The sequence below is a fragment of the Chiloscyllium plagiosum genome, unplaced genomic scaffold, assembly GCF_037043375.1.
Source record: "Chiloscyllium plagiosum isolate Xiang-an unplaced genomic scaffold, Cpla_swu_hap1 HiC_scaffold_39, whole genome shotgun sequence".
NCBI lineage: Eukaryota > Metazoa > Chordata > Chondrichthyes > Orectolobiformes > Hemiscylliidae > Chiloscyllium > Chiloscyllium plagiosum.
The window spans coordinates 42,107,443-42,134,373 of NW_028270177.1; the positions used below are offsets into that span (position 1 = coordinate 42,107,443).

Here is a 26,931-nt window from a genome sequence, read left to right on the forward strand (position 1 = left end):
ACGTTTGTGGGGTGAACTTGTACTTGCAGAGTTACATTGTACTTTGCTCAAAAACTGCATGAATCCATGTAAGACTCTTAACTCATTTTTTAGATTAGAATCAGTCTAAACAGAAGATCTGATGAGGAAAGGCTGAGAGACTTGAACCTGTTCTCACTGGCAAGGCGGCGGCGAAGAGGGGATTTGATACAGACATACAAGATGATCAGAGGATTAGATAGGGTAGACAATGAAAGTCTTTTTCCTAGGATGATGACGTCAGCGTGTACGAGGGGGCATAACTATAAATTGAGGGGTGATAGATTTAAGATAGATGTCAGAGGCAGGTTCTTTACGCAGAGAGTGGTAAGGGCGTGGAATGCCCTACCTGCTAATGTAGTCAACTCAGCCACATTAGGGAGATTTAAACAATCCTTAGATAAGCACATGGATGATTTTGGGATAGTGTAGGGGGATGAGCTGAGAATAGTTCACAGGTCGGCGCAGCATTGAGGGCCAAAGGGCCTATTCTACGCTGTATTGTTCTGTGTTCTATGTTCTAAACATTATGGCACAGACAACAGCACACAGGGGGCTAATACCTTCAACTCATTATCTAGGCTGACACCAATTGTTAAAGTAGGGTGGCTCAGTGGTTAGCACTGCTGCCTCATAGCACGAGGGTCCCAGGTTCGATTCCGGCCTCAGGTGACTGTGTGTGGAGTTTGCACATTCTCCCAGTGTCTGTGTGGGTTTCCTCTGGGTGCTCCGGTTTCCTCCCACAGTCCAAAGATGTGCAGGTCAGGCGAATTGGCCATGCTAAATTGCCCATAGTGTTAGGTGCATTGGTTGGAGTGAAATGGGTCTGGATCGGTTACTCTTCGGAAGGTCAATGTGGACTGGTTGGGCCGAAGGGCCTGTTTCCACACTGTAGGGAATCTAATCTTAAACTGAGAATATAACTTTTAAAAATAGTTTTGTGATTTACATATGAAAGTAGTGAAACTATCATGGTCGTTCTAACAGATGGGAGACTTAACAATTAAGGTATTTTTCAATGTATAATTTCAGTTACATCACACTGTAAACTTTTGCTATAAATTCTGTGTCTTACAATTGTGTACTCCACAACCACCTGATGAAGGAGCAGTGCTCCCAATTACACCTGTTGGACTATAACCTGGTGTTGTGATATTTAACTTTGTACACCCCAGTCCAACACCGGCATCTCCAAATCAGGTGTTAACATTGTGATCAGCTAATTTGCTGCAGTCTTACTTCTTTCTGCTTTTCTCGGTATTTTGCTGCCTGGGCATCCAGCTCCTGTTGCATCCGATTGCGAGCAGCATCCATTGCTTCCTGGCGCCTCATAATTAATGATGGTTCTAATTTCAAACAGAATAAAACCATTCCATAAGCAGCGCACTTGTCTTTGTTCAATGAAATAATTTATTTTTTAAAATTCTTCAAGATTTTTTTGGCAATGGAAATTTCATGACTGCTTTTGTAACCGTCAACCACTATTAGGAATAGGTAATTTCTGGCAACTTTAAATAGAAATCAAGAATAATTGAGAATGACGATGACTCAATTTAACTATCCAAGACAGACTGAAAACCTCTTGCCTTCACTCCAGATTAGATTGGTTAGTGAACACTGTGCTAAATGTGGAAGTCTATTTCATAACTGGTCACTGTGCCAACACAATAGAATTAAGGGCTAAAGGAAAACTCAAAATAAAAAATGGAATTAATTCATTGGGTCCTGGATATCTAGCTTTTGTCTCCATTTCTTTGTCACAGTTATTTACTGACACTGAATCAAGTTTGCTCTTCCCTTGTTTTATTTTACTGAGATACCTGATATGTTATCCTCATGCTCGACTGTGATATAAAGAACAAAAGAACAAAGAAAATTACAGCAATGTGTTCCAGGCACCCACCACCCTCTGCGTAAAGAACTTACCATGCATATTTCCCCTAATCCTTTCCCCTCTCACTCTGAACTCGTGACTCCTAGTAATTCAGTTCCACACTCTGGGAAAAAGCTTCTTGCTATCCACCCTGTCATGATTTTGTCAACCTCAATCAGGTGTCCCCCAACCTCTGTCTTTCTAATGAAAATAATCCTAATCTACTCAACCTCTCTTCATAGCTAGCACCCTCCATACCAGGCAACATCCTGGTGAACTTCCTCTGCACCCTCTCCAAAGCATCCACATCCTTTTGGTAATGTCGCAACCAGAACTGTATGCAGTGGTGACCAATGCAAAGCAGGTATTCAGTACACGTGTCATTAAGTACTTTGAACATCAGCAGTTTTCACATGTAATTTTATCTTTTGACTGCTCTGCCCACATATCAATGTTCCGTTTCACCCCTCCAAAACTCAGCATTACTGTATGAACTATATGAAAATAGATCATTGGCATCTAGAAGCTGGCCATGATCTTATTAAATGGTGGAGCAATCAGATTACTTCACATTTCCAGCTAGCCACAAATCTTTTACCCTCGTGAATCAAAAATGGTCCTACCCGTCTTTAAAAAAATATGCCATGACTGCTTCCATTACCTGTTGAGGAACAAGTTCCAAAGTCACTTACCCTTAAAGAAAAACTTCTCATCTTTTAAACAGGTGACCTCTGATTTTTAAATAGTGATCCCTACTTATACATTCTCCCATAAGAGGAAGCATCCTTTCCACAACCGCCCTGTCAAGACCACTCAGGATACTGCACGTTGCATTAAGTTGTCTCTTACTTTTCTAAACTCCAGTGAACACAAGTGCAGCTAACTTTTCTTCATAAGATAACCCCACCAATTGCAATATTAGCCTTGTAAAACCTTCTTTGAACTACCTTCAACTCAGGTTGTAAGTTTGCTCACTGAGGTGGTAAATGTGTTCTCAGACTTTTCAACACCATGCTAGGTAGCATCATCAGTGAACCTCCGATGAAGCGCTGGTGTTTTCTCCCGCTTGCTACGTGTCTTGGTCTGATGTGGTGGGTGATATCACTTCCGGTTCTTTTTCTGAGAGGTTGGTAAATGGGTCCAAACCGATATGTTTGTTAATAGAGTTCCGGTTTCAATGCCAGACCTCTACGAATTCTCATGAGTGTCTTTGTTTAGCCTGTCCCAAGATGGATGTATTATTGCAGTTGACCTGGTGTCTCTCTTCATCTGTGATAGTTGCTCATGTATCCTGGTGGTTAGTTTCCTGCCTGTTTGTTTAAAGTGACGTTTGTTGCAGTCCGTGCAGGGTATTTTGTATAGGACATTCCTTCTGCTGGTTGTTGGTACAGGGTTCTTTAAATTTGTCAGGAGCTGTGTCAGTGTGGTGGTAGGTTTGTGGGCTACCATGATGTCTTGGGGTTTGAGTAGTCTGGTCGTCATCTCCGAGATGTCTTTAAGGTATGGCAGAATGGCTAGAGTCTCTGGGCGTGTTGTGTCTTCTTGTTTAGATCTGTTGTGTAGGAATCAGCAGACTGCACTTATCAGGTAACTGTTGTTCCTGAATACATTGCATAGGTGCTTGCCCTTGGCTTCTCGTAGTTCCTGGGTGCTGCAGTGGGTTGTGGTTCGTTTAAATAATGTCCTGACACAGCTCAATTTGTGGGTGTTGGGATGATTGTTCCTGTAGTTGAGTATCTGGTCAGTGTGTGTGGCTTTCCTGTATGTGCTAGTCTGCAGCTTTCCATTGGCTTTTCATTCTACTGTGACATCTAGGAAGGGGAGTCTGTTATTGTTCTCTTCCTCTTTGGTGAACTTTATACCAGTAAGGATGATGTTTGTGTTTGTGGGTTTCTTCTAATTTGTTGCGTTTCACGGTGACAAAGGTGTCATCCACATAGCAGACCCAAAGCTTGGGCTGGATCATGGGAAGGGCTGTTCGTTCTAACCTCTGCATAACTGCTTCTGCTAAGAGTCCTGATATTGGTGATCCCATAGGCTGATCTTCATTAACAAACATATCGATTTGGACCCCACTTACCAATGTCTCAAAAATAAGAACCAGAACTGATATCACTCACCACAACAGACCAAGACACAATCGTAGCAAGCGGGATAGAACACCAATGCTTCATGGAGGCTCACTGATGATGCTACCTAGCATGGTGTCAAAACATCTGAGAACATATCTACCAGGTCAGTGAACAAACTCACAATGTGATCCACAACCTGAGCTACAAATCTTCTCCAAAATTGCATACTTTCAACTAATTTACATCCTTCCTGAAATAAAGAGACTGGTACCATGTGATTTCACCAATGTCCTATATAATTGAAGCATAACCTGTTTCCAGTTCCTCTCAAATAATTAGAACATTGTTAGCTTCACTCCTTACTTGCCATACCTACCTTTTGTGATTCATGCACTCAACAACCCTCTGAAATAGCCTAACAAATTATTCAGTTGTAACAACTGCTAAAAGGTCTCATCAAAGAAATCATACCAGATAGACCACATATCATTGACTGAGGCACCAGAAAAGATAAGAGCAGAAACAGCCCTGTTAACGCTGCAATCCTTCCAACTAACACCTTGTGTGCATGCACAATAATTGGAAGGCAACAGCACAGTCATAATCATAGAATCATATCTTACAGGCAACACCATCACCATCTTTGGATATGTCCTGTCCTGCAGCACTTGTGGCAGCACAGTAGTAAAATCAGGAGGGAATTGCCCTGGGAGTTCTCAACATTGATTCCGGATTCCAACAAGTCTCATGGTATCAGTTAAACAAGGAAACCTCTTGCTGAATATCACATACCGTTCTCCCTCAGCTGATGAATCAGTACTCCATGTTGAACATTTGGAGGAAGCATGGAGGGTGGCAAGGGCTCGGTATATACTCTGGGTTGGGGATTTCAGTATCCAACACCAAGAGTAGCTCAGCAGCAGCAGTACTAATTGATCTGGTCAGGTCCTAAAAGTTGCTAGACTGGGTCTGCTGTAGGTGCTGAAGGAACCACAAGAGAGAAACATAGTCGATCTCACATTCACCAATCTGCTTCCAGTAGATCTATCTGTCCATGAGTAAGAGTGACCTTTGCACAACCTTTGTAGAGACAAAGTCCCACCTTCATATTGAGAATACCCTCCATTGTGTTGTGTGGCACTATCACTGTTCTAAATGGGACAGACTTCAAACTGTTCAAACAACTCAGCAACTCATGGTGCAGTGGGCACAGACTCATATTCCAATACAATCTGCAAACTTACGGCCTGGCATTTCTTATACTCAATCATTTCCATCAAGCCTTGTTCAACTGAGAGAGCAGCAGGGCATGTTAGGAGCAGCACCAGGTATACTTAAAAACAAGGGGTCAACCTGGTGAAGTTATCAAACAACATAAGCAGCAAGTGATAAAGCAAAGCAATCCCACAACCAGCAGATCAGATCTAAGCTCTGCAGTCCTGTCACATTCAGTCATGAGTAGTGGTGGACAATTTAGCAACTCACAAGAGGAGGATGCTTTACAAACATCACCTTCAATTTTGGAACAGTCCAATACATCAGTGCATTAAGTAAAGGTGAAGCTTTTGCAGCAATTCTGAGCCAGAAGTACAAACTTAATGACCTATCTTGGCCTCCTCCAGTAGCTCCAGCATCACAGATGCAATCTTCAGTCAATTCAAGTCACTCCATGTGATCTCAAGAAACAGTTGGAGGTACTGCATACTGCAAATGCTGTGGGGTCCTGATAACCTTCCAGCAATAGTACTGAAGACTTGTGCTCCAGAACTTGTTGATACCTCAGCCAAGCTGTCCAGTACAGCTACAACAATGGCATCTACCCAACAATGTAAAAACTTACCGAGGTACGTTTTATACACATCGTGACACATTCAACCTAGCCAATTACCATCTCATCAATCTACTCTTGATCAACAGTGAAGTGATGGAAGCTGTCATCAACAGTAATATGAAACAGCATATGCTTAACGACAATCTGCTCAGTGATGCCTGGTTTGGGATCTGCCAAGGCCACTCAGCTCCTAACTTCATTACAGCCTTTGATCAACCGTGAACAGAAACACTGATTTCCTGAGGTAACGTGGGAGTAATTGTCCTTGACATCCAGGTTACATTTGACAGAGTGTGATATTAAGAAGCCCTCGCAAACTCTCTGCTGGTTGGAGTCATACCAGACACAAAGAAAGATGGTTGTGCTTGTTGGAATCAACCATCTCCACTCCAGAACATCTCTTCAGGAGCTCCTCAATAATCTAGAACCAACAATCTTCAGATGCTTCATCACTGCCCTCCATCACAAGATCAGATGTGGGTATGTTCACTGACAATTGCATAATGTTCGCCATCATTCATATCTCCTCAGATACCGAAGCAGTCCGTGTTCAAATGCAACAAGACCTGGCCAATATCCAGGCTTGAGCTGAAATGTGGCAAGTAACATTTGTGCCACACAAACACCAGGCAATGATCATTTCCAATAAGAGACAATCTAACCATCCCCTCTTGACATTCAAAGGCATTACAGTCACTGCACACAGAGGCGACATTGTGGCTCAAGTGCTTAGCACTGCTGCCTACAGCACCAAGGAAGCAGGTTCGATTCCACCCTCGGACGATTGTCTGTGTGGAGTTTGTGCATTCCCCTCATGTCTGTGAGAGTTTCCTCCATTCATAGAGTCATAGAGATGTACAGCATGGAAACAGACCCTTCGGTCCAAGTCGTCCATGCCGACCAGAAATCCTAACCCAATCTAGTCCCACCTGCCAGCACCCGGCCCACATCCCTCTAAACCCTTCCTGTTCATATACCCATCCAGATGCCTTTTAAATGCAGCAATCGTACCAGCCTCCATCACTTCCTCTGGCAGCTCATTCCACACATGTACCACAATCTCCTGGTCCCGACCACATATTGCAAAAGGTTTGAGAAGAAATTGCGTTGGCCCTGGCTTATATTTTTGCATCATTGTTAGCCATGGCTGAGGTCCCGGAAGACTGGAGGGTAGCGAATGTTGTGCCCTCATTCAACAAGAGCTGCAAAGAAAAATCTGGAAACAATAGACAAGTCTAACATCGCTGGTAGGTAAGTTATTTGAGAAGATTCTGCGGGATAAGATATACAAGCATTTGAAAGACAAGATTCGATTAGGAATAGTCAGCATGGTTTTGTGCATGGGAGATCATGCCTCAAAAATTTGTTAAACAGTTTTTTTGATGGTTAAGTGCATTAGTCGGGGTAAATAAAGGGTAGGAGAATGGGCCTGGATGGATTGTTCTTCGGAGGGTCGGTGTGGGCTTGTTGGGCCGAAGGGCCTGTTTTGACACTGTAGGGATTCTAAAACAAAATGCGACCAGGAAGGATGATGAGGCCAGGGTGGTAGACCTAGTCTACATGGATTTCAGTAAGGCCTTTACAGCGAACATAACAGTGCAGTACAATCCCTTCAGCCCTCAATGTTGAGCCAACCAGTGGAACCAATTTGAAGCGCATCTATCCTACACTATCCCATTTCATCCATATGTTTATCCAATGACCATTTAAGTGCCCCTAAAGTTGGCGAGTCTACTACTGTTGCAGGCAGTGCATTCCACACCCCTACTACTCCAAGTAAAGAAACAAACAAACGCTGACATCTGTCCTACATCAATCACCCCTCAGGTTATATCTATGTACCCTCATGCTAGCCATCATCATCCTCAGAAAAAGGCTCTCACTGTCCACCCTATCTACCCTCTGATTATCTTATATGTCTCAATTAAGTCTCCTCTCAACCTCCTTCTTTCTAATGAAAACAGCCTCAAGTCCCACAGCCTTTCCTCATAAGACCTCCTCTCTATACTAGACAACATCCTCGTAAATTTCCTCTGAACCTTTTCAAAAACTTGCACATCCTTCCTATAACACGGTGACCAGAACTGTACGCAAACTTCAAGTGCGGCCACACCACAGTTTTGTTCAGCTGCAACATGAACTGGTGGCTCCGAACTCAATTCCTCTACCAATAAAAGCTACACCATATGCCTTCTTAACAACCCTATCAACCTGGGTGGCAACTGTCAAGGATCTATGTACATGGACACGGAGATCTATCCGCTCATCCACACTACCAAGATTCTTACTATTAGCCCAGTACTCTTTATTTCTGTTGCTCCTTCCAAAGTGAATAATCTCACACTTTTCCACATTAAACTCCATTTTCCACCTCTCCATCCAGCTCTGCAGCTTATCTCTGTAACCTCAATATCCTTCAGCACTATCCACAACTCCACTGACCTTAGTGTCATCCACAAATTTACTAACCCATCCTTCTACACCCTCATCCAGGTCATTTATAAAAATGACAAACAGCAGTGGCCCCAAAACGATCCTTGCAGCACACCACTAGTGACTGAACTCCAGGATGAACATTTCCCATCAAACACCATCCTCTGTCTTCTTACAGCTAGCCAATTTCTGATCCAAACAGTTAAATCACCTGCAATCCCATGCCTCCGTATTTCCTGCATTAGCCTACAGTGGAGAACCTTATCAAATGCCTACTGAAATCCGCATACACCAGATCAACCATTTCACCCTCATCCACCTGTTTGGTCACCACCTCAAAAAACTCAATAAGGTTTGTGAAGCACAGCCTACCTTTCAGCCATGTTGACTCTCCCTAATCAATGTATTCCCCTCAAGATGATTATACATTCTCTTTCTTATAATCTTTTCCAACACTTTACCCATAACCCAATTAAGGCTCACTGGTCTATAATTTCCAGGGTTGTCACTACTCACCTTCATGAACAAGGGAACAGCATTTGCTATCCTTCAGTCATCTGGCACTAATCCTGTAGACAATGACGACATAAAGATCAAAGCCAAAGGTTCTGCAATCTCCTCCCTGGCTCCCCAGAGAATCCTTAGATAAATCCCATCCGGCCCAGGAGACTTGCTGTTTTCACACTCTCCAGAATTGCTAACACCTCGTCCTTGTTTACCTCAATCTTAACCAGTCTGTATCTCAGTATTCTCCTGACAACATTGTCTTTATCCAGTGTGAATACTGACACTCATTTAGCGCTTCCCCTACCTCCTCAGACTCCACGCACAACTTTCCACTACTATCCTTGATTTTCCCAAATCTTTCTCTGGTCATTCTTTTATTCCTGATATATCTATCAAAAGCTTTAGGGTTTTCCTTGAACCTATCTGCGAACAACTTCTCATGACCCCTCCTGGCTTTTCTTAGATCTCTCTTGAGGTCTTTCCTGGCTAACTTGGAACTCTCAAGCGCCCTGAGCCTTCACACGTCATCCTAACAGTTAAAAATCACACAACACCAGGTTATAGTCCAACAGGTTTAATTGGAAGCACACTAGCTTTTGGAGCGACGCTCCCTATCACCTGATGAAGGAGTGTCGCTCCAAAAGCTATTGTGCTTCCAATTAAACCTGTTGGACTATAACCTGGTGTTGTGTGATTTTTAACTTTGTACACCCCAGTCCAACACTGGCATCTCCGAATCATCCTAACACAAGCCTTCTTCTTCCTCTTGACAAGCGATTCAACTTCTTTAGTAAACCACAGCTCACTTGCTCGACTACTTCCTCCCTGCCTGACAGGTACATACTTATCAAGGGCATGCAGTAACTGTTCCTTGAGTAAGCTCCATAATTCAATTATATCCATCCTCAGCAGCTTCCTTCTCCATCCTATGCATCATCAAGATTGAGGAGAAAGTGAGGTCTGCAGATGCTGGAGATCAAAGTTGAAACTTTATTGCTGGAACAGCACAGCAGGTCAGGCAGCATCCAGGGAACAGGAGATTCGACGTTTCGGGCACAGGCCCTTCCTCAGGAATGAGCAGAGAGTGTTCAGCAGGAGAAGATAAAAGGTAGGGAGGAGGGACTTGGAGGAGGGGCGTTGGAAATGTGATAGGTGGAAAGAGGTCAAGGTGAGGGTGATAGGTCGGAGTAGGATGGAGGCGGAGAGGTCAAGAAGAAGACTGCAGGTCAGGAAGGCGGTGCCGGGCTGGAGGGATCCGGCTGAGACAAGGTGGGGGGAGGGGGGATGAAGAAACTGGTGAAGTCCAAGTTCATCCCCTGCGGTTGGAGGGTTCCCAGTCGGAAGATAAGACGCTCCTCCTCCGACCGTCGGGTTGTTGTGGTTTGGCGGTGGATGAGTCCAATGACCTGCATATCCTCGGTGGAGTGGGAGGGGGAGTTGAAATGCTGTGCTACAGGTTGGTTGGGTTGGTTCGTCCGGGTGGCCCAGAGGTGCTCTCTGAATCGCTCCGCAAGTAGGCGGCCTGTCTCCCCAATATAGAGGAGGCCACACCGGCTGCAGCGGATGCAGTAGATGATGTGGGTGGAGGTGCAGGTGAATCTGTGGCGGATATGGAAGTTTCCTTTGGGGCCTTGGAGAGAAGTGAGGGGGGAGGTGTGGGCGCAAGTGTTGCACCTCCTGCGGTTGCAAGGGAAGGTGCCGGGAGTGGAGGTTGGGTCGGTGGGGGGTGTGGATCTGACAAGGGAGTCGCGGAGGGAGTGGTCTCTACGGAAAGCTGATAGGGGAGGGGAGGGAAATATATCCTTGGTGCTGGGGTCTGTTTGGAGGTGGCGGAAGTGACGGCGGATGATGCGCTGTACATGGAGATTGGTGGGGTGGTAGGTGAGGACCAGTGGGGTTCTGTCCTGGTGGCGGTTGGAGGGGCGGGGCTCAAGGGCGGAGGAGCGGGAAGTGGAGGAGATTGCCTCAAGATTGCCTAATCGTATCATAACTGCCTTTCCCCAGCTATAACTCTTGCCCTGCGTGACATACCTATCTCTTTCCATCACTAAAGTAAACATAACAGATTGTGGTCACTATCACCAAGTGCTGACCTACCTCCAAATCTAACACCTGGCCTGGTTCATTACCCAGTACCAAGTCCAATGTGGGCTCACCCCTTGTTGGCTTGTCTACATACTGTGCCAGGAAGTCATCCTGCACATATTGGACAAAAACTGAAATACTCAATCTAAAATACTCAAACTACAGTATTTGTAGTCAATGTTAGGAAAGTTAAAGTCCCCCATAATAACTACCCTGTTACTCTCGCTCCTATCCAGAGTCATCTTTGCTATCCTTTACTCTACATATCTGGAAATATTCAGAGGCCCATAGAAAAGTCCCAACAGGGTGACCTCTCCTTTCCTGTTTCTAATCTCAGCCCATACTACCTCAGTAGACGAGTCTTCTAATATCCTTTCTGCCACTGTAATACTGTCCTTGATAACAATGCCACGCTCCCCTTTTTTACCACCTTCCCTGTTCTTACTGAAACATCTAAATTCTAGAACCTGCAACAACCATTCCTGTCCTGCTCTACCCACATTTCCAAAATGGCCACAACATCGAAGTCCCAGGTACCAACCTACGCTGCAAGTTCACCCACCTCATTCTGGATGCTCCTGGCCTTGAAGTAGACACACTTCAAACCACCTTCCTGCTTGCCAGTGAACTCTTGCGACCTTGAAACCACATTTCTGACCTCACTACTCTCAACCTTTTGGACACTGGAACTACAATTTAGGTTCCCATCCCCTTGCTGAATTAGTTTAATCCCTCCCGAAGAGCATTAGCATACAATCCCCCCAGGATATTGGTACTCCTCTGCTTCAGGTGAAGGCCACCCTGTTTGTAGAGGTCCCATCTACTCCAGAATGAGCCCCAATTATCCAGGTATCCGAAACCCTCCCTCCTGCACCATTCCTGTAGGCACGTGTTCAACTCCTCTCTCTCCTTATTCCTCACCTCGCTAGCACATGGCACGGGCAACAAACCAGAGATAACAACCCAGTTTGTTCCAGCTCCAGGCTTCCACCCTAGCTCCCTGAATTTCTGTCTTAAATCCCCATCCCTTTTCCTCCCTATGTCATTAGTGCTGATGTGGACCACAACTTGGGTCTGCTCCTCATCCCCCTCAAGGATCCTGAAAACACGATCAGAGACATCTCTAACCCTGGCACCTGGGAGGCAACACACCAACTGAGAGTCTCTCTCTCTTGTTCCCACAGAACCTTCTGTCCCCCTAACTATGGAGGCCCCAATGACTAATGCTGTGCTCATCTCCCCCCTTCCCTTCTGAGCAACAAGGACAGACTCTGTGCCAGAGATCTGTAGCCCATGGCTTACCCCTGGTAATTCGTCCCCCCCAACAGTATCTAAAACAGTATACTTGTTATTTGAGGGGAATGGCTACAGGGGTTCACTGCACTGCCTGCCAGTTCCCTTTCCATCCCCTGACAGTCAACCCACCTTTCTCTTGCACCTGAGGTGTGACTACCTCCCTGTAACTCCTCTCAATAACCCTCTCCGCCTCCCGAATGATCCGAAGTTCATATAGCTCCACCTCCCGTTCCCTAACGTGGTTTTTTGAGCTGGAAGTGGGTGCACCTCCCACAGCTGAAGTCAGCAGGGACACTAGTGGTGACCCTTACCTCCCACATTCTGCAGGAGGAACATTCAACTGGCCTAACCACTATTCCCACTATTCTAAAATCCCAAAGAGACTGTAGAAAAATAAAGAATTTTTAAAAATGAGTTCCCTTACCAATCCGGCGAACAGAACATTTTTTTTGGTTAGAGGAGGAGGATGTGTGAGAGACACTATCTTAGTAGTGTTTTAGGTAATGCAACTACCCAAATATATTACTTCACTTACTCAGCAGTTCCATGTCTGCTCCTGCTCAGCGTGCACTCAGCCTTTTCACAAGGTAAGTTTTTGAGCTGCAAGGTAAGCTGCTCTGGAAGATTGGATACACAATTGACTTGGTGGTAGGAAGCAGAGGGTAATAGGGAAAGGTTGCTTGTTGGACTGGAAGCCTGTGACTAGTGGACTGCCTCAGGGCCCATTGCTGTTTGTTATCTGTATCAATGATTAGGATAAGCATGTACAAAGCATGATTAGTAAGTCTGCAGATGACACTAAAATAGGTGATATCATGGACAGTGAGAAAGTTATTGGAAATTGCAGCAAGACCTTGATCAGCTGGGAAAGTGGGCTGAGAAATGGCAAATGGAGTTTAATAAAGATAAGTGTGAGGTCTTGCATTGTGGAAAGTCAAATCAAGGTAGGAGGTTCATGGTGAATGGTAGGGCCTTAAGGAGTGTAGTGGAACAGAGGGACCTTGGAGTTCAGGTGCACTCTGGGAAAGCAGAGTCACAGATAGACAGGGGAGTGAAGATAGCTTTTGGCACACTGGCCTGCACCAGTCAGGAGACTGATTATAGAAGTTGGGAAGTTATTTTGCAGTTGTACAGGACATCTGCCTCAGTGCCAGGGACCTGGGTTCAATTCCAGCCTCAGGCAACTGTCTGTGTGAAGTGTGCATATTCTCCCAGTGTCTGCATGGGTTTTTCACATGTGCTTTAGTTTCCTCCCACAATCCAGGTTAGGTGAAATGGCCATGCTAAATTGCTCATATTATGTAGAGGGATTTGTAGGTTAGGTGCATTGGTCAGAGGTAAATGTTGAGTAATAGGTTAGGGGAATGGGTCTGGGTCGGTTAGACTGTTGGGCCAAATGGCCTGTGTCCACACTGTAGGGATTCTATGAGAATACAAGCCCAGTTTGCCCAATAAGGGTATAACAGCAAACAAAAGGAGACAGAGCAAGGTCTGATGGTATTAGACGTTCTATGGACAATCCCGAAGATGAAGGTATGCGGTGGGAAGCTCATTACACACAAAGCTAAAGATTTTGTCATCATTCACAGGATAAATATCACTGGCTCAGTAAGCATTTGTTGTGCATCCCTAATTGTGATTCAGCCACATATAGGTCATAGTCATTTCCAATACAGGAGGAGCCGTTTCCAAATATTACGTACATTATTGAACACAAACCATCTCCCTACAAAGGAACCCAGTCAGTGCTACTCCCATTCAGTCCCCATGATCCTGAAAGTTTATTTCCTACAACTTGATTGAGTTTTTTGAACAAATGATAAAGATTGATGGCAATGGACATTGTCTGTATTAATTTCAAAGTGTTGTAGACTGTTTAGCAAGGTTAGATCACATGGAATGCAGGGAAAGCTAGCCATTTCAATACAAAATTGGCTTGAAGATAGGAGACAAAGGGTGGTAGTGGAGGGTTGTTTTTCAGACTAGAGGCCTGTAACCAGCAGTGCGTCGCAAGGATGTATGCTGGATCCACTGCATTGTCATTTATTTAAATGATTTGGATGTGAATACAGGAGGAATGGTTTGTAAGTTTGCAGGTGACACCAAAATTGATGATGCAGTGGACAGTGAAGAAGCTTTAGATTAGATTAGATTACTTACAGATTAGATTACTTACAGTGTGGAAACAGGCCCTTCGGCCCAACAAGTCCACACCGCCCTGCCGAAGTACAACCCACCCATACCCCTACATTTACCCCTTACCTAACACTACGGGCAATTTAGCATGGCCAATTTACCTGACCTGCACATCTTTGGACTGTGGGAGGAAACCGGAGCACCCAGAGGAAACCCACGCAGACAAGGGGAGAACGTGCAAACTCCACACAGTCAGTCGCCTGAGGCGGGAATTGAACCCGGGTCTCTGGCGCTGTGAGGCAGCAGTGCTAACCACTGTGCCACCGTGCCGCTTATCGTAAAGTACAACAGGACCTTGAGTAGATGGGCCAAGGAGTGGCAGGTGAGACTTCATTTAGTTAAATGTGAATTGTTGCATTTTGGAAAGGTATATCAGGGCAGGACTTATGCATTTCATGTTGGATCCTGTGGAATGTTGTCGAACAAAGAGATCTTGGAGTGCAACGTCACAGTTCCTTGAAGGTGGAGTCACAGATAGACAAGGTAATTAAGGCAGCATTTGATAAACTTGCCTTTATTGGTAAGTGCATTGACTATAAAGTTGGGGTGTCATATTGCGGCTGTACAAGACATTGGTTTGGCAACTTTTCGAATACTGCATTCAATTCTGGTCTCCCTGCTCCAGTAAAGATTTGTTAAATTTGAAAGGATGCAGAAAATATTTAAATATGTTGCTAGGATTGGAGGGTTTGAGTTACAAGGAGAGGCTGAATAGGCTGAGGCTATTTTCCCTGGAGCGTCGGCAGCCAAGGGGTGACACTATAAAGGTTTATAAAATCATGGAGGGGGATGGATAGGATAAATAGACAAAGTCTTTCTCAGGGCTAGGGAGTCCAAAACTAGATGGCATAGGTTTAAGGTGAGAGGGCAGAGATAATAAAAGGAACCAAAGTGGCAACCTTTTCATAGAGGGCGATTCGTGTTTGGAATGAACTGCCAGATGAAGTGATGGAGGCTGGTATAACTCCAACAATTAAAAACATCTCATTGAGATGGCAGGGTTCAGAGGGAAATGGACCGAATGCTGGCAAACCCTGAACTGAAGGGTTTGTTCACCTTGCAATTTCATTTTGAAATCATTGATAATTTCTGTAGTATTCCAGGCCATTATCAGTTGCTGCCTCACAAGTTTTTCCTCAATTTCACCTGCAACGTTTGCCCAAAAACTTATACGATTTCTCTCTGGTTACTGCACCATTTGAAAGGAAGATTTTATTCCTTGCCTGCCTTATTTTAAACCTCTCCAATCTTGTTTATCCCAACCATCTCCCCAAGATCTGCTTTCCTCCATGCATAAATACTTCTCCAATCTAAACTTGTAATTGAACCTTTGCATCTCTCAAACCATTGTGATAAATCTCCTCTGCGCCCTTTCAAGACCCTTTGTCTTTCCAACGTGTGGTGACCAGAACAGTATATAATACTCTCAAATGGGGCCTAACCAGAGCTTTTTAAAAGATTCTGCACACCATCCCAGCTTTCCCATTCAATAGCTGTAATTTATAAATCCCAAAGATCATATAATGCTTTGCTAATCATCCTCTCAATCTGTCCTGTCACTTTCAAAGCTTGATGTCCCTCTGTCCCTGCACATTTTAGAGCTGCACCATTAACCTATATTACCAGTCAACATCCCTTCTGTCAATTTGCGGAAGCTCACATTTTTCTGTATCAAATCCCATCACCATTTGTCATTTCTTCTAACCCATCTTTGCCCAGGGAAAACAGGGAATTTGCATCATCCCGACTGTTTGACATCATTAGCAAATACTAAAATTTTACTCTCTACAAAAGTGGCCCTAGTACTAATCATTACAGAACATCATTATTCACCACGCTCCAGTCTGAAACTGACAATTGAATTGATACTTTCTGTCCTTAAGCTATTTTTAAAATCCAAATATACACCAATCCTTCTATTCAATGAACTTCAGTTTTGCTTGTTGCCTTTTTTCCTGATTAATGATTTAAAAGCCTTCCAATACAGATGTTAGATGAACTGATGCATAGTTGCTAGGACTGTCCGCACATCTGAATAGTCTCCAATTCTTAGGCACTTCCCCTGTCTACATGTATGTTTAGAAGATTATAATAACTTTTTCACTACCTCCGGCCTCACTTCCTTCAGTAATCTGAGATGCAAACCATCCAGAATTGGTGGCTTGTTTCCCCTTAATTTGGCCAGTCTTTCTGGTACCTCTGCCCTTGTACTTTTCATTGTATATTCCCTCCTCCATCACCACTTCCACAGATATTTGTCAGACTCCTCTTCCTTCATAAATACCGAGACACGTCCGTGAATTGTTCTAGCTTTCCCTTCACCTTTAACTTAGAATACCCTTTATTGTACTCTGTACTTCAGTACGTGACAATGTCGCCTCTTATGACACCATCTTAGGTACACTTACCAAGGTACAAATCTTGGAAACAAAGAGGAATAAAGAGAAAACTATGAGCCTTGACAATATTCTGGCAATGGTTAGGGTTAGTCTCTTCTGCAGAACTTGCCGTGCCCTCCAGCCGAGCTGTTCTAAAAGTTCACTGTTTTGCCCAGCATAGTCACTGCCTTCTGACTTTCCCAGCTCTCCAAGATAAATCCTCAGAACCCACTCCAAATCTTAACGGCCCACTAATTCTTATAATTTCTTCCTGAATTCTAATAGCACAGAGCCATCCAACTGTTCACAACTCCTCACTAAGTCTTTCCCCTTGTTTTTTGCTTGTAACCATTAAATTTCTCAATCTCAAGTACCTGCCCATTTCCCCTTAATGGGAACCACTTACATCATCTTTTAAACAGAAAACAAAGAACATGCTCTGCCATTCAACCCATTGGCTTATCTTCGATCTCAATACCATATTCCTGCTATCCTTCCTATAATCTTGATGTCTTTAAAATCTAAAAGCTCTTCCTTTAACACATTCAGTGACTTGGCATCCACAGCCTTTGTGGTAGAGAATTCCACAGATACACGATCATTTGAGAAGAAATTTCTACTCACTTCAGTCCTAAATGGCCTACTCTCCATACTGTGGTTGTGAGAACGGTTTCAGGCAGAATGTTCCAGATCCTTAATGGATCTACTGGGTTAAAATATTTCTTTGTATTTCCCCTTTTGATTATTGTTCACCTAATCCATGAAGGGCTCAGAAGGACCCTTTGAGTATTAATACCAGCACAGCTGAAAGCATACTAATTGAAAAGCTTGCACACAGTATTTCAGGGCCAAATCAATAAAAGTGAAGAATTGTGATTCCCTTGTGAAGTCTGATGAAATCTGATGACATATTACATTCATGTCAAGAAGGAACGGCTGAAAAGTTCTTGGGATCTATCTTGATCGTATTTACTTTGTCATGCATTGCAAGATATTCAATCACAGGCATATTTACTACAGTGTTAATTCTGGGTGTTAGAAATGAGTTTCACATGTACTACTGTTCTGATGTTGAACAGTGTATTTTGTTGTTCTTTGTTCAAAGCTATAGAGTCTTTGGCAATATTCTCTTAATAACTCTGGATCTCACACTTTGTCGACATTTTAAAGAAATTACTAGTTCCGAACCAGATTAGAACATAGAACATAGAAAAGTACAGCACAGAACAGGCCCTTGGCCCATGATGTTGTGCCAAGATTTAATCCTAATGTCAAATATAGTAACTTAATCTACGCACCCCTCAACTCATTGCTATCCATGTGCATGTCCAGCAGTCGCTTAAACGTCCCTAATAACTCTGCTTCCACCACCACAGCTGGCAATGCATTCCAAGCATTCACAACTCTCTGCATAAAGAACCTGCCTCTGACGTCTCTTTTCTACCTTTCTCCTAATATCTTCAAACTAAGACTTCGCGTACCAGTCAATGCTGCCCTGGAGAAAAGTCTCTGGCTATTGAGTCTATCTATTCCTCTCATTATCTTGTATACCTCCAAGATAATGAGAGGTCTCCTCTCTTCCTCCTCCTCTCCAGAGAGAAAAATCTGAGCTTATTCAACCTTTCTTCATAAGGCAAGCCCTCCAGTCCAGGCAGCATTCTGGTAAACCTTCTTTGCACCCTCTCCAAAGCCTCTGTATCTTTCCTATAGTAGGGCGACCAGAACTGGACACAATATTCCAAGTGTGGTCTCACCAGGGACTTGTAGAGCTGCAGCAAAACCTCGCGGTTCTTAAACTCGATCCCCCTATTAATGAAAGCCAAAACACGATATGCTTTCTTAAAAATCCTATCCACTTGGGTGGCAACTTTGAGGGATCTATGTACTCGTACCCCAGATTCCTCTGTTCCTCCACACTGCCAAGTATCCTGTCTCTAATCCTGTATTCAGCATTCGAATTCGACCTTCCAAAATGCATCACTTCGCATTTATCCAGATTGAACTCCATCTGCCATTTCTCAGCCCAGCTCTGCATCCTATCTGCAGGCTCTGCAGCAGCCCTCTGTACTATCGACAACACCTCCAACTTTTGTGTCATTTGCAAATTTACTAACCCACCCCTCAACCTCCACATCCTAGTCATTTATAAAAACTACAAAGAGCAGAGGCCCAAGAACAGAGCGCCGCGGGACCCCACTCAACACTGACCTCCAGGCAAAATACTTCACATCTTCAACCACTCTCTGCCTTCTGTCAGCCAGCCAATTCTGAATCCAGATAGCCAAATCTCCTTGTATCCCATACTTCCTGACTTTATGAATGGGCCTATCATGGGAAACCCTATCAAATGCCTTGCTGAAGTCCATCCACTGCTCTACCATCGTCAACCAGTCTTGACACCTCCTCAAAGAACTCAATAAGATTTGTGAGGCATGACCAGCCCCTCACAAAGCCATGTTGACTGCCTTTAATCACACTATGCTTTGCCAAATAGTCATAAATCCTATCCCTCAGAATTCTTTCCACAACTTTGCTGACCACAGACGTAAGACTGACTGGTCTGTAATTGCCAGGGATTTCCCTATTCCCCTTCTTGAAAAGAGGAACAACATTCACCTCCTTCCAATCCTCTGGCATGACTCCTGTGAAGAGTGAGGAGGCAAATATTCTCGTCAGTGACTTAGCAACCTCCTTTCTCCCTTCCTGGAGCAGCCTAGGATAAATCTGATCTGGCTCGAGAGACTAATCAATTTTAATGTTTCCCAGCTCCTCTAAGTTTCATTTACAACAAGTTTCCCTTCCTTAGTGAAAACTCAAGCAAAAAACTCATTTAGGGCTTCCCCTATCTGCTCAGACTCCACGCACAAGTTCCCTATGCTATCCCTGTTTGGCCCTACCTTCTCCCTGATCATTCTCTTATTCCTCATGTATGAGTAAAATGCCTTTGGGTTCTCCCTAATCCTTCTTGCCAAGCCTTTCTCGTGCTCCCTCCTGGCTCTCCTCATTCCATTCCTGAGCTCCATTCTAGCAAGTCTGTAATCCGCTAAAGCTGTGCTAGATCCTTGCTTCCTCCACCTTACGTAAGCTGCCGCCTTCCTTTTAATGAGAAGTTCCTCTGTACTCGTCATCCAAGGTTCCTTAATCTTACTCCTTCTTACCTGTCTCAGAGGAACAAATTTGTGCATCACTCACAACAACTGCTCCTTAAATAGTCTCCACAGGGCACAACAGACATTTCTGTGGAACAACTGCTCCCATTCTGTACTTCCCAACTCCTGTCTGATAGTGTCATAATTTCCTTTTCCCCAATTAAATATCTTCCCTCAGCAACTGCTGGGGCTTATGCCCGAAACGTCGATTCTCTTGTTCCCTGGATGCTGCCTGACCTGCTGCGTTGTTCCAGCAACACATTTTCAGCTCCTTTCACTCTCCAAGGCTATGCTAAATATGAAGCAGTTGTGATCACTTTCACCAAAGTGCTCTCTCACCGAGAGATCTGACACCTGTCCTAGCTCGTTGCAGAGCACCAAATCCAAAATGGCCTCTCCCCTCGTCGGTCTGTCTACATATTGAGGAGAAAGTGAGGACTGCAGATGCTGGAGATCAGAGCTGAAAATGTGTTGCTGGAAAAGCGCAGCAGGTCAGGCAGCATCCAAGGAACAGGAGAATCGACGTTTCGGGCATAAGAAGAAGAAGCCCTGAAGAAGGGCTTATGCCCGAAACGTCGATTCTCCTGTTCCTTGGATGCTGCCTGACCTGCTGCGCTTTTCCAGCAACACATTTTCAGCTCTGTCTACATATTGAGAAAGGAAACCCTCCTGAACACACCTGACAAAAACGGCTCCATCCAAACCATCTGCACTTAGGAGGTTCCAGTCGATATTGGGAAAGTTGAAATCACCCATAACAACCACCCTGCTACATTTCATTCTTCTAGAATCTGCTCGCCTAGGAGATCCTCAATCTCTCTACTGATATTAGGGGGTTTGTAGAAAACCCCAATGCGGTAGCTGTTCCCTTGCTGTTACTAACTTCCACCCATACTGACTCAGTCGACAAACCTTTGTTTCTGTAACTGTGATGCACTCTCTAATTAGCAATGCTACACCCCCTGCTCTTTTTCCACCCTGCCTATTCTTGTAACATAAATTTGGCAGTCTGGTCCGGGATTGTAACAAGTTGTAAATAGGCTCTCTTAGCAATGTTCAGAGGCTCAGCTAAGGGTAATCCAGTTTGCTTCAGCTTGGATTTCATTGAGGTCCTTTGTTCAGGCCCATCCCACTGGAAGTAACTGTTCTTCTCTAACTACATTATCAAATCCTTTAATTATATTAAACAGCAATCAATCAACTCAATCTTCTATATTCAAGATGTGGAGGTGCCGGTGCTGGACTGGGTTGGACAAAGTTAAAAATCACACAACAGCAAGTTATAATCCAACAGGTTTATTTGGAAATACTAGCTTTCAGAGCGCTGCTCTTTCATCAGGTAACTACTGGGGCAGGATCATAAGACAGAGAAGCTATAGCGAAAGATCACAGTGTCATGCAAATGATACAATATATTGAATAGTTACCTGATAAAGGAGCAGCGCTCCGAAAGCTAGTAGTTCCAAAATAAACCTGTCGGACTATAACCTGGCGTTGTGCGATTTTTAACTTCTATATTCAAGGAAGCACAAACCTAGCTGAGGTCCACATAATTTAGCCTTGATTATTGTTCTGCACTGCACCCCTTCCAAAGCCATTACATCCTTCCCGAAATTTCGGCTCACTGCTGCCTCACAGAGCCAGGAACCTGGATTTGTTTCCAGGTTTGGGTGACTGTCTGGATTTTGTACATTGTCCTTGTATCCATGTGGGTTTCTGCTGGGTGCTCCGGTTTCCTCCCACAGTCCAAAGATATGTAGACTACGTGGAGTAGCTATGCTAAATATTGGATTACAGGAATAGAATGGGGTCTGGTTCTGTGTAGGACGCTCTTTGGATGGTCCGTACAGACATAATAGGCCAAATTACCTCTTTCCACACCGTAAGTGTTCTATGATTCTATGAAATATGGGGCCCAGAACTGGATTCAGTTTCTCCAGATGGGATTAAGCCATGGCATGATTTCCAGCCACTTGTATTGCAACCACATTACAATAAAGGCTGTCTGCTAGCTCCTCAACATTGAGAAAACAGTTGTATCTGATTTTCATGGGTGCACTTCCCATAGAGTGTACCATTGTTTGGTCCAGTCTGATTGATTGGAGAAATCAGGAAAAAAATTACAAAATAATCCATTATCACCAATGACTTTCAGGATTCTCTCTTTTTAAAATTCTAGCTATTCTTTTATGTATTTAAAACCTTCAAAGTCAAGAGTCTGTTATTGCTCTGCATTCAAGGCAGAATGGCAAGTTTACAACACGCTCAGAAAGACAAGATGACAGCATATTTCACACAAAATGCAAATAAGACAAAGTCTGTACCAAGCTGAGCTTCGGAAGTCTGCGTCCGTTTGTGGCTTCTTGACTGCAACACACCGTTAATCCTCTGCAACATGTAGTAGACAGCAATGCAGCTGAAGAGGATGTACCAACCATATTCAGACAGAATGTTTAGCACCTGCATCACTGAAAGGAAAATGGAATCAACTGTTGACACTATTTTTCCAGCATGATAAAACAAGTGCAAATAACTGAGCTTAGATTTGCTCATGGAGAAAGTGAGGGCTGCAGATGCTGGAGATCAGAGCTGAAAATGTGTTGCTGGAAAAGCGCAGCAGGTCAGGCAGCATTCAAGGAGCAGGAGAGGAAGAGAGCTTCTTCAAGGAAGGCATCCTTGTAAGAGGATTCGCAGTAGGTTAAAATCTTCCTGAAGAAGGGCTTATGCCTGAAACGTCGATTCTCCTGTTCCTTGGATGCTGCCTGACCTGCTGCGCTTTTCCAGCAACACATTTTCAGATTTGCTCATTACAGGCTTCATGCTGCTATTAGTTTGTTAAAACCTGGTCCTCTGCTGTGTCCCTGGAGCAAGCACAGCTGCCAAGTCCCCTGCTCTTGATCCCTTTGAGTGACTCCTGCTAGATTTGGGACAACAATCTGCTTATTATCCAATAGTTTTGTGACGTATCTATAGATTTGTGTGTAAGTATCTTTGAAACTGATCGGAATTCTTGGGAATGTAACTGTCAAACATATGGCAACTTGGGCCTTTATCAGCAGAGTTATTGAGTAGAAAGACTGGGGGGATTATACTGAACTTTAATCATACTCTGATTGGGCCACATGTAGAGCTAATGGAACAAGGTTTAAATAGCAAGGTTTTGGGCATGAAATATAAATATAAGTGGTAATGACCGAGAACTTGCTCCCCATCAGCACAAGAGACAGGAATGATCAATGATTTTAAAAGGGAATCGAATGGACTTTTGAAGGAAACGCATATAGGGCTACGAGAATCAAATGGGGGAATGGACTGCTCTACAGAAACCAGCATGGATTCAATGGCTTCTTTCTGTGCCATAATACCTCCATGAGTTATAAATGATTAATGTACATTTGGCTTGATGTATTTGGTTTATCATTGCCACAGGTACAGAGATAGAAAAATATATTATTTTACATGTTAACCAAACAAATCATACATTACACCAGGTACAACAGTGATAGAACAAAATGCAGAATATACTGCTACAATTGAAAAGAATCAACTCTAATATGTAAGAGCTCCTTTCATAAACCTGATAGCAGGGAGGAAGCTGTTCTTAAATCCATTGGCACATATTTTCAAATATTTGTATATTCTGCCTGGTGGAAGACAGTATAACTGGGATAGGAGGTTTTCATGACAGACTGGACTGTGTTCATCCTCTCTGTAATTTCCTGTGGTGTTGGGCAGGGCAGTTGCTATACCAAGCAGTGAAGGTTTCTATGGTGCAGTTATAAAAATTGGCCAGAGTCATTATGAACATGCTGAATTCTGAGGACGTATAGGCACTGGCGTGCTTTTGTGATGGTAGTGTCAGCGTGGATGGACCAGGACAGATCATTGGCGATATTTATCCTTATACAATATATGCGCACATGATACTGACATCTTTAAATATATGCATACAGATATGAACCAAGAGTACACATTAAGCTACAATGCACCTGACTATCACTAAATCAGGGTGTCATAGCTGACAGTGGCAAATCAGCATGCAAACCTTGCTTGTTCCTGCCACGTTCGCTGCACTTCCTGCAACTCTGTACTTCCTGTCACCTACTTCACATCCTTACACCAACCACCCACCCTTTCCCCGATTCCCTGTCTCCCCCCAATTCACTCAGTTCCTTTAACATTCCACATTATTATCCCCATCCGTCCACCTCCCCCCACAATTCTCCTCTGTTCACATCCATCATTATCCCTGTCCCTCCATCACCCCCTCATTTACCATCTTCACATTCTTCCTGCTAACCTCCCCCACACTCACCCTCTTCCCTCCACCTCCCTCCTCATCCGCTATTCCCCCTAATTTACCCTCTTCTCTCTACCTCCCACTGCAACACCCTCTTCTCTCATTTGCCGTTCACCACTGACCTCATTTCCCTACTCCCTCCCTCCCTCACTCACCCCTAATTCCCCACTCATCCGCTTCCCATCGCCCTCCTCCCATCCCCATCCCCATCTCCATCGCCCTCCTCCCATCTCCATCTCCCTCCTCCCATCGCCCTCCTCCCATCTCCCTATCTCCCTCTCCCTCTCCCTCTCCCTCTCCCTCTCCCTCTCCCCGGTCTGCCCTTGTTCTCTCCTCCCCGCTCCCCCTCTCGTTCACGTTTTGTCCTCCGGTCTCCATTAAGTCCACCCCCACAGCTCTAACCGCTTTCCTCACTCACAACCTGTCGCCGCCTTTAGTTCCTCCATTGCTCCACTTCCGGCGCCGGGCAACAGACTTCCGCTCTTCACCGCCAATCAGACACAGCGCTGATGTGGCCCATGGGTGTTCCAGGCCTTAAAGTGGCAACATACCCAGAGGCTGTGGGGTCCACCAGCTTCCTTCTCCACTCCGAAAAATACTAACAATACGTACGGCAATACTTGGATGTGCGCATGTGCATTCAGACATGTTATAACTCACTGAGGAATTAGGGAACGGTATTTTCAAAAACGCTGCCCTCTGTTCGCAATAGCGTGATTCCAGCAGGGAATGTGCATGTGTGATCATTCTGTACATGTGTGATCATTCTGTGCATGTGTGATCATTCTGTGCATGTGTGATCATTCTGTACATGTGTGATCATTCTGTGCATGTGTGATCATTCTGTGCATGTGTGATCATTCTGTACATGTGTGATCATTCTGTGCATGTGTGATCATTCTGTACATGTGTGATCATTCTGTACATGTGTGATCATTCTGTACATGTGCCAATCTCCATGGTGTTCTGCACATGCACAATGTCAGTGTGGATCTGAGCACACGCCGATGTCAGATTCCAACACCGCAGCTTTCTTGCATTTTAAAATTTAATTGTGTTTCGTTAATAAATATGATTTCAACCTTCATTTAAGTTGTGTTAGACTTTTGGGTGACCTTTGAGCGATCGTGAGTGATATTTTTACTGGTATGCCCCTAACCCCACTTTTCCCTGAGGCCTCATTATTTATGTTAAGCCAGGTTTCACTGGAACGCAACTATGGCATTACAGGAAACTACTGTAGAGGGAGGTCAGACCCAAGCCCTATGATAACACTGGGACACATCACAGGAGCAGGAAAATTGGAAAAGGAAAAAGGTAGCAAAGAGCACAATGGGTGAATGGGGAGTGGGGATGGAGGTGATAGGTCAGAGAAGAAGATAGGCAGGTAGGACAGGTCGAGGTAAAAACAATGACAGCAGATGCTAGAGGAAGAACGCCTCATCTTCCGCCTTGGAACACTTCAACCCCAGGGCATCAATGTGGACTTCACCAGTTTCGTCATTTCCTCTTCCCCCACCTCATCCCAGTTCCAAACTTCCAGCTCAGCACTGTCCCCATGACTTGTCCTACCTGCCTAACTTCCTTTCCACCTATCCACGCCACCCTCCTCTCTAACCTATCACCTTCATCCACCCCCATTCACCCATTGTACTCTTTGCGACCTTCCCCCACCCTCCTCCCTGACCTATCACCTTCATCCCCACCCTCACTCACCTATTGTACTCTATGCTACTTTCTCCCCACCCCCACCCTCCTCTCATTTATCTCTCCACCCTTCAGGCACTCTGCCTGTATTCCTGATGAAGGGCTTTTGCCTGAAACATCGATTTTCCTGCTCCTCGGATGCTACCTGAACTGCTGTGCTTTTCCGGCACCACTCTAATCCAGGTAGAACAGGTCGAGTCTGTTTCAGGACATGGTTGAAGAGCTTCAGGGCAGAGGAGATGACCTGCGGGTTGAGTGAGAGACAGAGACTCAATGAGATTCTTGTAGAGAGAGGTGGAGAACTTCTTCTCCAGCAGCTGCAGTCTTTGTTTTTACCTAGGGGAGAAAGTGAGGACTGCAGATGCTGGAGAATAGAGCTGAAATTGTGTTTCTGGAAAAGCGCAGCAGGTCAGGCAGCATCCGAGGAGCAGGAAAATCGATGTTTCAAGGTGAGGGTGATAGGTCAGACTGGGGTGGGGGTGGAGAGGTCAGGAAGAAGATTGCAGGTTAGGAAGGCGGTGCTGAGTTTGATGGATTTGACTGAGACAAAGTGGGGGGAGGGGAAATGAGGAAACTGGTGAAATCCGAGTTCATCCCTTGTGGTTGGAGGGTTCCTAAGCGGAAGATGAGGCGCTCTTCCTCCAACCGTCGTGTTGTTGTGGTCTGGCGATGGAGGAGTCCAAAGACCTGCATATCCTTGGTGGAGTGGGAGGGGGAGTTGAAGTGTTGAGCCACAGGGTGGTTGGGTTGTTGGTCCGGGTGTCCCAGAGGTGTTCTCTGAAACGCTCCGCAAGTAGGCGGCCTGTCTCTCCAATATAGAGGAGGCCACATCGGGTGCAGAGGATGCAATAGATGATGTGTGTGGAGGTGAATTTGTGGCGGATATGGAAGTTTCCTTTGGGGCCTTGGAGGGAGGTGAGGGGGGAGGTGTGGGCGCAAGTCTTGCACCTCCTGCGGTTGCAGGGGAAGGTGCCGGGAGTGGAGATTGGGTTGGTGGGGGGGTGTGGATCAGACGAGGGAGTCACGGAGGGAGTGGTCTTTATGGAATGATGATAGGGGAGGGGAGGAAAATACATCCTTGGTGGT

At 44.7% G+C, this 26,931-nt stretch overlaps 1 protein-coding gene across 2 annotated transcripts in view; it reads right to left on the reverse strand.

Moving 5' to 3' along the window:
- selenos (selenoprotein S) overlaps positions 1-24,615 on the reverse strand; it is a 40,720-nt gene extending 16,105 nt beyond the window's left edge. Inside the window, exons 1-3 of one of the 2 annotated variants that reach the window (XM_043677671.2) lie at positions 24,557-24,615; positions 22,163-22,306; positions 1,258-1,364 (exon numbers count right to left, since the gene is read on the reverse strand). In XM_043677671.2, the coding sequence (XP_043533606.1) occupies positions 1,258-1,364; positions 22,163-22,306; positions 24,557-24,584 (279 nt within the window). In that variant the 5' untranslated portion in view covers positions 24,585-24,615. The remainder of the gene's footprint in view (positions 1-1,257; positions 1,365-22,162; positions 22,307-24,556) is intronic. The other variant, XM_043677673.2, reaches the window with a different exon arrangement.
- Between the last annotated feature and the right edge of the window lie 2,316 nt (positions 24,616-26,931).